The sequence below is a fragment of the Chelonoidis abingdonii genome, chromosome 4, assembly GCF_003597395.2.
Source record: "Chelonoidis abingdonii isolate Lonesome George chromosome 4, CheloAbing_2.0, whole genome shotgun sequence".
Classification (NCBI taxonomy): domain Eukaryota; kingdom Metazoa; phylum Chordata; order Testudines; family Testudinidae; genus Chelonoidis; species Chelonoidis abingdonii.
Genome location: NC_133772.1, coordinates 7,840,839 through 7,852,991, shown reverse-complemented (window position 1 = coordinate 7,852,991; position 12,153 = coordinate 7,840,839). Strand labels below are relative to the sequence as shown.

At 42.1% G+C, this 12,153-nt stretch overlaps 1 protein-coding gene and 1 pseudogene across 1 annotated transcript; both read right to left on the bottom strand.

The window, feature by feature from the left end:
- Positions 1–4,629: 4,629 nt before the first annotated feature.
- On the bottom strand, positions 4,630–10,790 carry LOC116826041 (olfactory receptor 5AR1-like; annotated as a pseudogene).
- Positions 10,791–10,802: 12 nt separating this feature from the next.
- LOC116826048 (olfactory receptor 5AR1-like) lies at positions 10,803–11,549 on the bottom strand. The gene has a single exon (XM_032782536.2). It carries the CDS (start codon positions 11,547–11,549, stop codon positions 10,803–10,805), a length of 747 nt encoding a protein of 248 aa, XP_032638427.2.
- Between the last annotated feature and the right edge of the window lie 604 nt (positions 11,550–12,153).

Here is a 12,153-nt window from a genome sequence, read left to right as displayed (position 1 = left end):
TTGAAAGAACAGGGCTGAAGGACCAGACCAGGAAAACAGAGGAGGTGACAACCATCATGGAGTGCAGGACAACTTCCCAGTGCCATGTTGTGATGTTCTCCTGGTGTTATCTGGACTGTTATCTGCTAGGTCATCCCAATCCTGGACTCTGGGAGCCAGCCTTACCCTGCTCTGCTGTGAGAACCCCCACCCCTAGGCTGTTCACGCACAGACTCTGGCATGTAAGCTGGTCCTTGGATTGTGCAACCAAATGGCATTAGCCAATATCTCCAGTCCCAGACACAGCCCTAGGAACCTCCATCTTGCAGTGTCCAGTTATGCCCACTGGATGCTGCAAGCTTATATGAGTTCGTTAATTTAACAAAGAAATTGATATGTACCAGGCTTGTTATCCCAAGGGGAGTCTCTGACATGCTTCACACCAAACATACTGCTTCAGGTAGAATAAACAAATATATTTGTTAACTACAAAGGTAGATTTCATGTGATTATAAGTCAAAGCACAAGAAGTCAGATTTGGTCAAATGAAATAAAAGCAAAACACGTTCTAAGCTGATCTTAACACTTTCAGTGCCCTTACAAACTTAGGTGCTTCTCACCACAGGCTGGCTGGTTGCCCTTCAGTCAGGCTCTAACCTTTGATCAGCGCTTCAGTCACTTGGTGGTGATGTCTGTAAATAGAGGCGGAAGAGAGAGGAAGAGCATGGCAAATGTCTCTCCCTTTTATCAAGTTCTTTCTTCCCTCTTGGCTTTGCCCCCCCATCCCAACTTCAGAGTCAGGTGAGCATTACCTCATCGCAATCCCAAACTGGCCAAAGGAAGTGGGGTGGCTCACTCGAGAGTCCAACAGATCCTGTGTTGCTGCATAAGCCCCAGTGTCCTTTGTTCCTGTGAGGCTAGGCAGGGTTTGTCTCATACATGCCTGATGAGGTGTGAACTGTCCCTCTGCTCTTGAAGAGTTTTTGCCTGGGCTTGTTTTAAGCCATGAGGACACTTTTCAGCCTCATAATTATATACATGAAATTACAACCTATAAGATTACTATATCATTATAACAACAATGCTCGGTACATCATGAGCCTTCTGAAGACACCCAGTATGACAATCTGCACTGGATATCACCCAATCATTTTATAAGAATGAACATGGGGGTGTAGGGTGTTCCCCCAAGGTACAGAGCATTACACATGTATTTAATCTCTAGTATTTTAAAAAATGCACAGCTGTAGCAGTACCTTTCCCCTGAATGCTGAGGTTATAGCACCCTCATGTGACCATCCCTATGTTAAAATCCGTGTACATTTGATAAAATAACCCAGATCTCAAAGTCCTTTGCAATAGGCACATTTCTTCATTCTGCAGTTGGGGAAAAGGAAGCACAGAGAAGTTAAGTGACTTGCCCAGGGACACAAAGCGAGACACCAGCACAGCACAGAACAGAATCCAACCCTCAATCTCTTTCAGCTCTCAATCGCTGCTTTGCTGAACCATGCTCTCACCATAATCCTGTGTTCCTTGTTCACCTCTAAACTATAGTGGACTGACAGAATCAGCACTAACGGAACATTAGAGAAGATTTAAAGGGAAAAATTAAATGGGGTTTCATAAAAAGATACACAAACCACTCCTGTACAGTGCACAGTTGCAGTATTTCTGATTACTGCTTATGATGTTGTTAGAAGCTTTAAAATGTGTATATATCCCATTCAAAAATAACCAATTCATTTCAGCCTAGATCAGCCATGAAAAGGTTAAGTCCACATTAGGAGCATGCCTTCTATTGGAGTACTGCATGAAGGATAATTACCATGAATAATATTAAGGGTACATGATTCTTATCTAGCACTTTTCTTCATTAAATGTCATAGCACCTGACAAAGTAGGTCAGGGTTATTAGCCCCATTTTACAGATAAGAAAACTGAGGCACAAAGATGTGAAGTGACTTGAAATGTGACTAGTGGGAACATGATCCAGATTATGCATAGCTCAGGAAACTTACATATAACTTTCTTAGAGAGGGTGAAAATTATTCTCTTCCTGCTGAATTTCAGCCCCATGGTCCTGACGTATCAATTTCAAACCCTCCAAGGAATCCTGTGGCTGATCAATTCTTAACTTTTTTGGGAGGGGAGTTGAGGGGGAGAAATTCCTAGGAAAAGGCTTTGCTAGAAATGGAGTTATGGCTTCTCAGATATAACTATTTTGGAAAGCATCTTGAAAGACTGAGACAGCTGTATTTTTTAAAATGAAACAAGTAAAGAGTAAACTTTGCAAGACATGGAAATCCTAATGTAGAGCTTCTGTACTGAAGACAATGTGGTGGGATTTTTAAGGGTCTCTTTAAATCTAGATGAACAGAGCAAAGATGGATCTCAGAGCCAGCGGTATAATGCATAGCAGCGCACTTCCCGTTCAGAACCAGGGCACTCTGGTAGTGCAAAAGAGTCATAATGCACCCTAGACCAGGGATGGGCAAACTAAGGACCATGGGCCAGATCCAGCCTACGAGCCGTTTTAAGCCAGCCCGTGAGCTTCAGCAGGGGCATCAGGTTGGGGACCACAGCACACCTTTTTCAAAATCCCTAAAAATCTAAACTAATTTGGGGGCTGGGGGATTGAAACAAAATGTTTCCTTTTGGCATCACTAAAACATTTCCATGTTTCAAGCTCTTTTGACTCAGATGTTTTTGTTTTTTCTGATCTTCCCAAACTTCTTGAAAACTGTCATTCTTGAACAGACTCAAACCAATTTTCTTTTCAATTTTTTGGAATCGCCAGCAAACTGAAAAATCTCTTTTCCCCTCAGCTGTAATGTGCAGAGAATAAAAGCACGTGATGTTCAAGTGCTCAGGTGGGAAACGTTATTACTTTTCCAGCGTAGCCTCCTTTTTTCAATGGGATTTAGGCTGAAGGCTAGAGCGAGTGAGAAAGTGTCCCCCCTCCACCAGTGGAAAATTACAACAAAAAATGAAAAAAAAATTTCACAGAAATCTTTTATTTGGGGGCAAAAATACACCCCCCCAAAATATTTCAACACAAGTATTTTGACTCAGAAATGCTACTGTGGTGATTACAGGAGATGTCACTTGACCTGGAAGCCTGACATCTAAAAGTAAATGGAAGCATATCCTCTAACCTCTCCGGTCAGACTATATATCCCATTATGCACCATGCTCTTCCAGAATGATGAGGGAAATTGGCTGCATTATGGGAATCCTTGCAGCCATGCATCCTGGGAGATGTACTCTCTCTCGGGAGTGCAGGTCTGAGGGGAGAATGGGGAACACAAGAAAGGAAACCATACTGCACCTTCTAAGACACATATTGGTGGATATCTAAGTTGCAATATTTGGGGGTTTAGTTGAAATATTTAGCTTCTTAGCCAAATATTTTGGCTTGGGGGAATTTAATTGTCAATGAAAATTCAAATTTTTCCACAGAAATAAGACATATTATTAGGAAAAAAATCTTTGTCACAACTTCATCTTCTGTCGAAAACAGTTACAATGAAAAATTTTGAAGCCTCTATTACAAGGTCTCTGGAGTTGACACCTTGTTCTCATATTGACTGTGAGGCAAATAGCCCTCTTTGTCACTACAGAGTATAAATAAATAATGGGCTGGATCAGAGCCTGCAGAGAGTGCAGAGGTGTAATCACAGATAAGACACTCCACAGCCACATCCCTTCATGGCTTCCCAGCACCTTGACTGTGGATGTATAAGCATAAGAAAAACTGTGTATTCCCTAACCGACCACTCTGCTAGAAGTGGGCAGACAGTCTCAGTGAATGGTTGCAGCCTTGGTTATGTCCTTTCATCTTGCCACTAAGCACAGCTGAAGTGGTACAGAGCGGGGATAGACAAAGGCCAGGAGCAGATTATTACCCCTGAGAGCAGGGAAGGAAGCATGCTTTTCCTTCCTGGATCAATTCAGCTATGGACTGCTGCCTTTGAGATTGTGCTTTTTCCAATATATCAGTCATACTTGCACTCAGCAAAGATTTTTATGACAAATAGTAAATTCGCCAAAAAATGTTTTTTTCATGGTACTGACAATATATCCAAATTTGATATGGACTGGCTGAATATTTTCAGCCAAAACAAAAAAGCCTTCTCCACATTAGGCAAACAAGGGGGATTGAACTCAAGGGTTTCCCAAATGACAGGAGAGTAAGGGAAGTGGCAACAGTTCTTCCCCTCGCCACCCCATCCTGGTTGTTTTGCAATGCTGCATCTTTGACAATGCCTGAAAATAAAAAATGTTTCAGGTCAAATGACAATGTTTTGCTTTTTCAATTTGCCAATATTTTTCAGAATTTTCAAATTCAGTTTGACCTGAATCAAATTTTTTCTTCAATTTTTTAGAATTCCCAATAAAACAAAAACTCAATTATTTTCCCAGATCCAAGTCATACAATCAATAAATCTGGATCTTCGTGTCACACCATGTCACAGGAAAATAGGGGGAACTCTGTAGAGTTCACTGCCATTTTGTCAGAGCAATGTGAACAAAGGCATGAAGGCAATACATTTCAAAAGCACCTAAAAGAGTTAGGAGACTAGATCACATTTATTTCAATGGGACTTAGGTTCCTAGGTCATATAGGTCCTTTAGGAGATTTTACCCTCAGAAAGGAGAAAATATGTTTCCTATTATTTTCCTCAGGGCAGCCTTCACCTCCTTGTTTCTTAGGCTGTAGATCAAGGGGTTCAGCATGGGGGTTATCATTCTGTAGAACACAGTGGCCACTTTGTCTGTATTTAGAGAGTAACTGGAATTTAGGAGAAAATACACAAAGGAAATAGTCCCATAGAAAATGGTGACAGCCATCAGGTGGGAGGCGCAGGTGGAGAAGGCTTCGTGCCTGCCCTCAGCAGAAAGGATTCGAAGGATGGCAGGGGTGATAAAAGGAATAGGAGACGAGGACTGCTAGAACAGAACTTAGGTCAGCCAAGCCTGCTAGAGCAAAAAGCATAATTTCATTGATACATGTGTCATTGCAGGAGAGTGATAGCAGTGGAGGGATGCCACAGATGAAATGATTGATGACATTAGAGCTGCAGAAAAGCAAAGTGAACACTGAACCAATGACCACTGATGAAGTCACAATGCCCATGACGTACGACCAATCACCATCCTGGCACAGAGTCTCTTGGTCATAGTTGCTGTAAAGAGCAGTGTGTTACAGGTGGCTACATAACGATCACACGCCATCATGGCCAGAAGGTAACATTCACTAATAGCACACACACCACAGACATAGAGTTGGACATACTAAAGGGGTTTGGGAGTACTGATTTAAATATTTCAGTAGAAAAATCACACCCCAAAATCAAATGCTTAAATCTATACAAAAACTGAGTGTCGAACAAGAACTCAGTTTGTCTATCCATGTAGTTGAACCTGATTCATCAAGATGCACTATAGACAGAGTGACTACATGATCTTATCGCTTTCCCCTTCTCCTCCTTTCCCCTTCTCTCTCTTAAAACCATTTGTCAAGTCTTGTCTTCAAATTCAGTTGCAACCTTTTTCTTGGCAGGGACTGTCTTCTCAGTATGTGTTTGTACTATGTCTAGCACAATAGGCTCCAGATCTTATCACAACTTCTGGGCATAATTTGATATTTTTCTTTCTCATGAGAAATGAACAGTGGCATTAATATTTAAAAGAGATTTGGCCATATTGCATTAGCAAGACAAATACAACTTAAAACTTTTTTTCTATGGAAGGACAATATTTATCTTCATTGACATTGATCTCTGTCATTTCACATATTTCCTGTATTAGGCAAGTTCTAAATGCAACTGTTTTTGTATGTACAACATATATCAACAACATAAGTCTAACGTAATGTGTAAAATGTAACAAGGGATTTAGGAGAGTTAAGATTGAAGCTGATTAGAAAATATTCAAAGAAATATGTATCCAAAACCAGAACATTATGGAGATGACAAAACTAAAAGAAAGCAGAAAAATATTGTTAGAACTGGTTGAAAAATTAATTATTTTTCACAGGAAATTTTAAAAACTATAATTTAAAAATATGTAGGTTTATTTTTTGAAGAGAAACACAAAGTGGTTTTGGTTTAAGTTTTCAGAATTATTTGCCCCAAATCAAAAAATGTTACCAATTTTCTTTTACAGGTTTCTTATTTTCCACAACACCCTTTTCATGGAAGATTTCATTTTAGTTGAAAACCCAATTTTTTCATTGAAAATAAAAGATTTCAATGAAAAAAATTTCAACCCCATCTCCATCTCCTACAGACCGAGGTTAGCTTTTGGAGGGCGTGCTGGCACCATTTACTCAAGTCCTGTTGGAAGGTTTTGAAGGAGTTCCCAGTTGTTCATTGCTTGTTCCGAAAGAAGGACATCAAACAAGGATGAAACTCAAACCACAAAATCTGGAAATGACCAGCTGTTTCCTGCACGCAATGTAACAGCCAAGGATACTTCTACCGTTGAAACTAGGGGTGTGATTCCCACCCCCTCTAACATATTAGTGCTAGCTATCATCGAACTAGCATGCTAAAAAAATTGCAGTAGAGCCATGACAGCATGTGCAATAGTGAGTGGTGGCTTGGGCTAGCTGCACTGAGTATGTGCCTGTTAAGTCTAGTCAAGTTTGACCTTGGGACAGCTAGTCCATTCTGCTGCTCACCACTGCATATGTAACCACAGCTACACTATTATTTTTAGCGAGTATGTCTATATGACATGGGTGGCCAAACCGTGGCTAGCAAGCCATATGTGGCTCTTTTACAAGTAAAGTGAGGTTAATGGAGCCCTACGCCACTCCCTCTCCCTCATTTTCCACCTACCAGACTGGGCAGGTGGATCTTGGGGTTTCTGCCCTGCAGCAGTGTGGTGGGGCTATGTGCTTTCGCCCAGTGGTGAAGGGGGTCTTGGAGCTTCAGCCCCGTGGGACACGGTACTGGGGCTTCAGTCCCACTCCTGCTGAATCCCCAAGCCCTGGCAGGTGCCTCCTGCTTGGCTGAAGCCCCGAGCCCCCACTCCCTGCAGGACTGGAGCCCTGAGCCCCCACAGGTGCCTCTCATGGGGCTGAAGCCCCAAGATCTCCATCCCTTCAGGGCAGAAGCCCAAGCCCCACCACCCCGCCACAGGGCTGAAGCCCCCCTCCAGCAAGCTCACTCCAGCTCTCAAACTTCTAAGATTGTCGTATGCAGCTTGGAGGGTCAGTATATTTGGCCACCCCTGCTATATGAGCTAGGAATCACACCCCTAGCACCGAGTGTAGACCTACCAATAAAGTTGAACAAATAGATACCTTTCCTCCTCATTAAATAGTCACCAGAAATTTAGGTATGACAGTAGAGAAGAAACAAAAATCTATAAAATACCAGCTACTCAGGTGACAGTACATCAAATCATAGAAATGTATGTCTAGAAGAGACCTTGAGAAGTCATCAAATCCAACTCCCTGCATGATGGCAGGACCAAGTAAACCTAGACCATCTCTAACAGTTGTTTGTCTAACCTGTTTTTTAAAAACTCCAGTGATGGGGATTTTACAACCCTTCGGAACAGGGCCACCCAGAGGATTCAAGGGGCCTGGCACAAAGCAATTTTGGAGGCCCCTTCCATAAAAAATAGTTGTGATACTATAGAATATTATATTCTTGTGGAGGCCCCCGTGGGGCATGGGGCCTGAGGCAAATTGCCCCACTTGCCACCCCCGCCCCTCGGGCAGCCCTGCTGGAAGCATATTCTCAAGTTTAACTACCCTTAGAGTTAGAAAGCTTTTCCTAATATCTAAACTAAATCTCCAGATTAAGCCTGTTACTTCTTGTGCTACCATCAGCAGACATGGAGAACAATTGATCAGCGGCCTCTTTGCAATAATCCTTAACATATTTGAAGAATATTATCAGATGCCCCCTCATTCTTCTTTTCACAGTTTTTAAACTTTTCCCCATAAGGCAGTTTTCTAAATCTTTTATCATTTTTGTTGCTCTCCTCTGGACTCTCTACAATTTGTCCACATCTTAACTAAAGTGAGCTACCCAGAACTGGACACAGGCCTCACCCAGGCCAAATAAGTGGGACATTTACCTTCCATGTCTTAAATCTGACACTCCTGTTAATACATCCCAGAATGATGTTAACCTTTTTCACAGCTGCATCACATTGTTGACTCATTCAGTTTGTGATCCACTCTAATCCCCAGATCCTTTTCAGCAGTACTCCCATCTAGCCAGTAATTCCCCATTTTGTAGTCATGCATTTGATTTTTCCTTCCTAAATCAAGTACTTTGCACTTGTCTTTATTGACATTGGGGTTTGCAGAGGCAAGGGTTAATCCTGATTAACATGATCATCCTATTGGATCAGTCCCCACAGGCAAGGTAGGCAGGGGGCTGCCTTGTCAGAGGATCTCTCTGGAGTTGAGGGTGAGCTATGTACCCTAGTGTCTAGTTGGGGTCTGCTATATGCATGCTCACTGAATGAAACTTAGGTGCCTAGCGGACTTTAACAGTGAAAACCCAGGTGTCTAGGGATTTAAGGTACCTCCAAGGTTAGTTGGAAGCCGATATGGGGGTTTGAGGATCTCCATGACAGTAAATGTTGGACTTAGACCTGAGATGTGGGAGACCCAGCTTTGAATCCCCACTCCAAGGCAAGGACTTGAACTCAGTTCTCCTCCTCGCAGTTGAATACCCCAGCAATCAGGCTATAGGTGTACAGAGGTAACTGGGCTGCTTTCAGCTCCTCATAGTGAAGCTGTTTTGCTTTGTATAAATACTTACAGTCATACAAGAAGAGACTTGAGCTGTCTCTTCCTCTTGCCAGATGAGCAATGTAACCACCAGGCTACAGGATCTTTTTCTGCTCTCCTGTTAAAGCTGTTCCACTCTGTAAAATGCTTAAACATTCATTAGCCAAAAGAGTGAGAGAACAACTCACTAGCCTGGTGATTAAGGCACTCCCTTAGGATGTAGGAAATGTGGATTCCCCTCTCTCTTCCTCAGAGTTGGGATCTGAATCCAGATCTCCTACTTCCGATGGCTATTGCTATTCTCATTTCCTATTTCTTTTGGCCCAATGAATATTTCTGTAATCCTACAAAGTGGAACAGCTTCAATAGGAGAGAATAAGATAAATTACCATTTTTCTAAGTAGCCTACAGCCTTGTGGATAGAGTATGCCAATGGGAGAGGGCAGAACTGAATTCAAGTCCTTGCTCTAGAATAAGAATTTGAAGCTGGAGTCTCCCAGATCCCAAGCAAGTGTCCTACCTGGTGGGATAATGGTTACAAATGCAGACATATACATTTTCCTAAACTGATCTTGAATAATGTTTTCCCAGTCGAAACTAATCAGGTCAAATTAATGACAAGTTTCAGGGCAACCAAAGCATCAATTTTTGATGAATACGCTATTTGTCAAAAAAATTTCACCCAGTTCCACTTAAAGTCAGCCATTAAACAGAAGGCTATTCTCAATCTCAACATAGCACAGCAGTTGTTCTACTAAATTAAACATATGGGAAGGAAACTTGGTGTGAAAATATCAGTCTGTGAATAGGTAAGGAAAGAGGATTATTATCTTCATGACAGACTGAGAAATAGACAAGAAGAAGTAGAAAGAAAAAATCAAGCTTAAAGTTGGTGACATCCTTCAATATTGAGGCACCTAAATAGAGAGACCTGAGTTTTAAAGAAGAGGATCACCTACAGATCTCATAAAAAGTCAATGGGAGCTGGGGTTTAACATTGCCTACAAACCCATTCAACTTCAGGAATCTAGCTATGAAATGTTTTGTTTTGTTTCTGTGATGGGGTCCCCAGGATACAACTTGGAAGTGGGGTACCTCTGTGCCCCCTTAACTATCCCGCCTGGGCTGTCCCTCACAATGCTTTGATAGTGACAAGCAGCAAACTCCTGCAGACACTGCTATCACTCAGCACAACATCATATGGAGCCCCACACCCAGTTAGATTGCAGGAATGCTCCCCAAACCACTCACAAATCACACAGAGAAAGACATCAGCCAATTCCCCTCAGTTCCCCAGCCTTGCACCCCCAAACTATACCATCTTGCTCTTGTCAGAAGCCTGACCAGTGTAAACTTATTACCCAGTCTGCCCCTCCCTCAGTGTGGAGAGGACATGCTCCAGCCTTTGAACTTGAGCTGAGATTTCCCAAGCGCTTTGACCAAACCACTTTGTTTAGGTAAAATATAAAACAGATTTATTAAATACAGAAAGATAGATTTTAAGTGATTATAAGTGGTAAGCATAAGAGGTCAGAGACAGTTACCAAAGAAAATTAACGATAAACACACAGTGTAAATCTTAAACCTTATTACACTAAGAAGTATTTAGATCAAGCAATTTTCTCACAATGAGTTTCAGCAGGTCATGACCTTTCACATGATATCTTAAATGACATGCTTTATATAAAATATATCATAATTATATGACTCTGGTGAATATGGGGTCTTCAGGGTGCTGCTTTGAGGTACAAAGTGCTGCAGTACCTTCTGTCTTTTGATCAGTCATAAGCAAAAAAGAGTTTTCAACTCAAGATGTCCTTGTTTCTAAACATATGTTTGATCCATTAAATCATGCTGCCCCTCTACGTTTCGCAGAGGAGTGGAAAGTTCTCCCTATAATTCTCTTTGCCGCATCATTCACCTGCTTGTTCCTCAGGCTGTAGATCAGAGGGTTCAGCATGGGGATCATCACCGTGTAGAAGAGTGAGACCAGTTTATCTTGGTCCAAGCGGTAACTGGAAGTGGGCCTTAGATACATGAAGATCATAGTTCCATAAAATCAAGTGATAGCTGTCAGGTGGGAGGTGCAAGTGGAGAAGGCTTTCTGCCTGCCCTCAGCAGAACGGATTCTCAGGATGGATGAGAGGATGTACAAGTAGGAGATAAGAATGAAGATCAGGGTGCTGAGTCCAGCAAAGATACCTAAGGCAAACAGCACAAGCTCGTTGATATCGGTACTGGAGCAGGAGAGTTTCAGGATTGGCGGGATGTCACAGAAGAAGTGATTGATAGTGTTGGAACAGAACTGTAAACTGAACACTAAGCCAACGTGGACTGATGTAAGTACAATGGGCACTGCATAGGATCCTCCAGCTAGATAGACACAGACTCTTTGGGACATGACAACCCTATAGAGCAGTGGGTTACAGATGGCCACGTAGCGATCGTACGCCATCACAGCCAGGAAATAACAGTCAGCAAGTATACAAAAGCCAAAAAAGAACATTTGTGTTGCGCACCCAGAATAAGAGATGGTTTTTCTTTCTGCTAAGAAATTAACCAACATCTTGGGAGCAACAGACAAAGAACAACCAAGGTCTATCAAAGACAAGTTGCAGAGGAAAAAGTACATGGGGGTGTGAAGCCGGGAATCAACGCTGATCAATATGATCATCCCAAGATTCCCCACCAGGGTGGTCACAAAGAACATTAGGAACACCATGAAAAGGACGACCTGCAGATCTTGTTGATTTGTGAGTCCCAAGAAAATGAACTCATCAATTATAGTCTGATTTCCTCTGTCCATTCCTTGAACAGACGTAAATCTCTGTGAGAAGACAGAAGGCAAAGCATATGAGTGAGCTGACATGGATGAATGGGTAATACATGGAGACACCTAAGACTCTCCGTGTTGCACATGAGATGGGAAGTATTGTTATATGCTGAGATTTTCAAAGGAGCCTAAGAGAGTTAGACAAGCATTGAAACAAATACCCAATACAGGAAGAAGATGAACATTTAGTGGATAAATGGACATGGATGATGTTATCCTTAAATATTTGGGTACAAGGTTATCTGTCAGGCTGCCTCTCTCTCAGTTAGGTATTTCCACATTTATGATCACTGAAAGTACTCAAGCTGGAGTCCCCTCAATTTAAAAGGAAGGCATAGAGAGGAAAGATAATCCCATGGTTATGGCACACACTTGGGACTCTGAAGATCTGGATTCAATCTCTGCCCCCTCACAGGCATCCCATGAGAGTGTGGGTAGGTTACTTAGTTTCTTTCTCAGTTTTCTGCCTGTAAAATGGGGATACTAGAGCTTCCCTACTTCATGGGATTGTTGGGAGGTGCTCAGAGCTATGGTACTGGGATCAGATAAGTAACTGAGAAAGATGGGGATTTGCTTA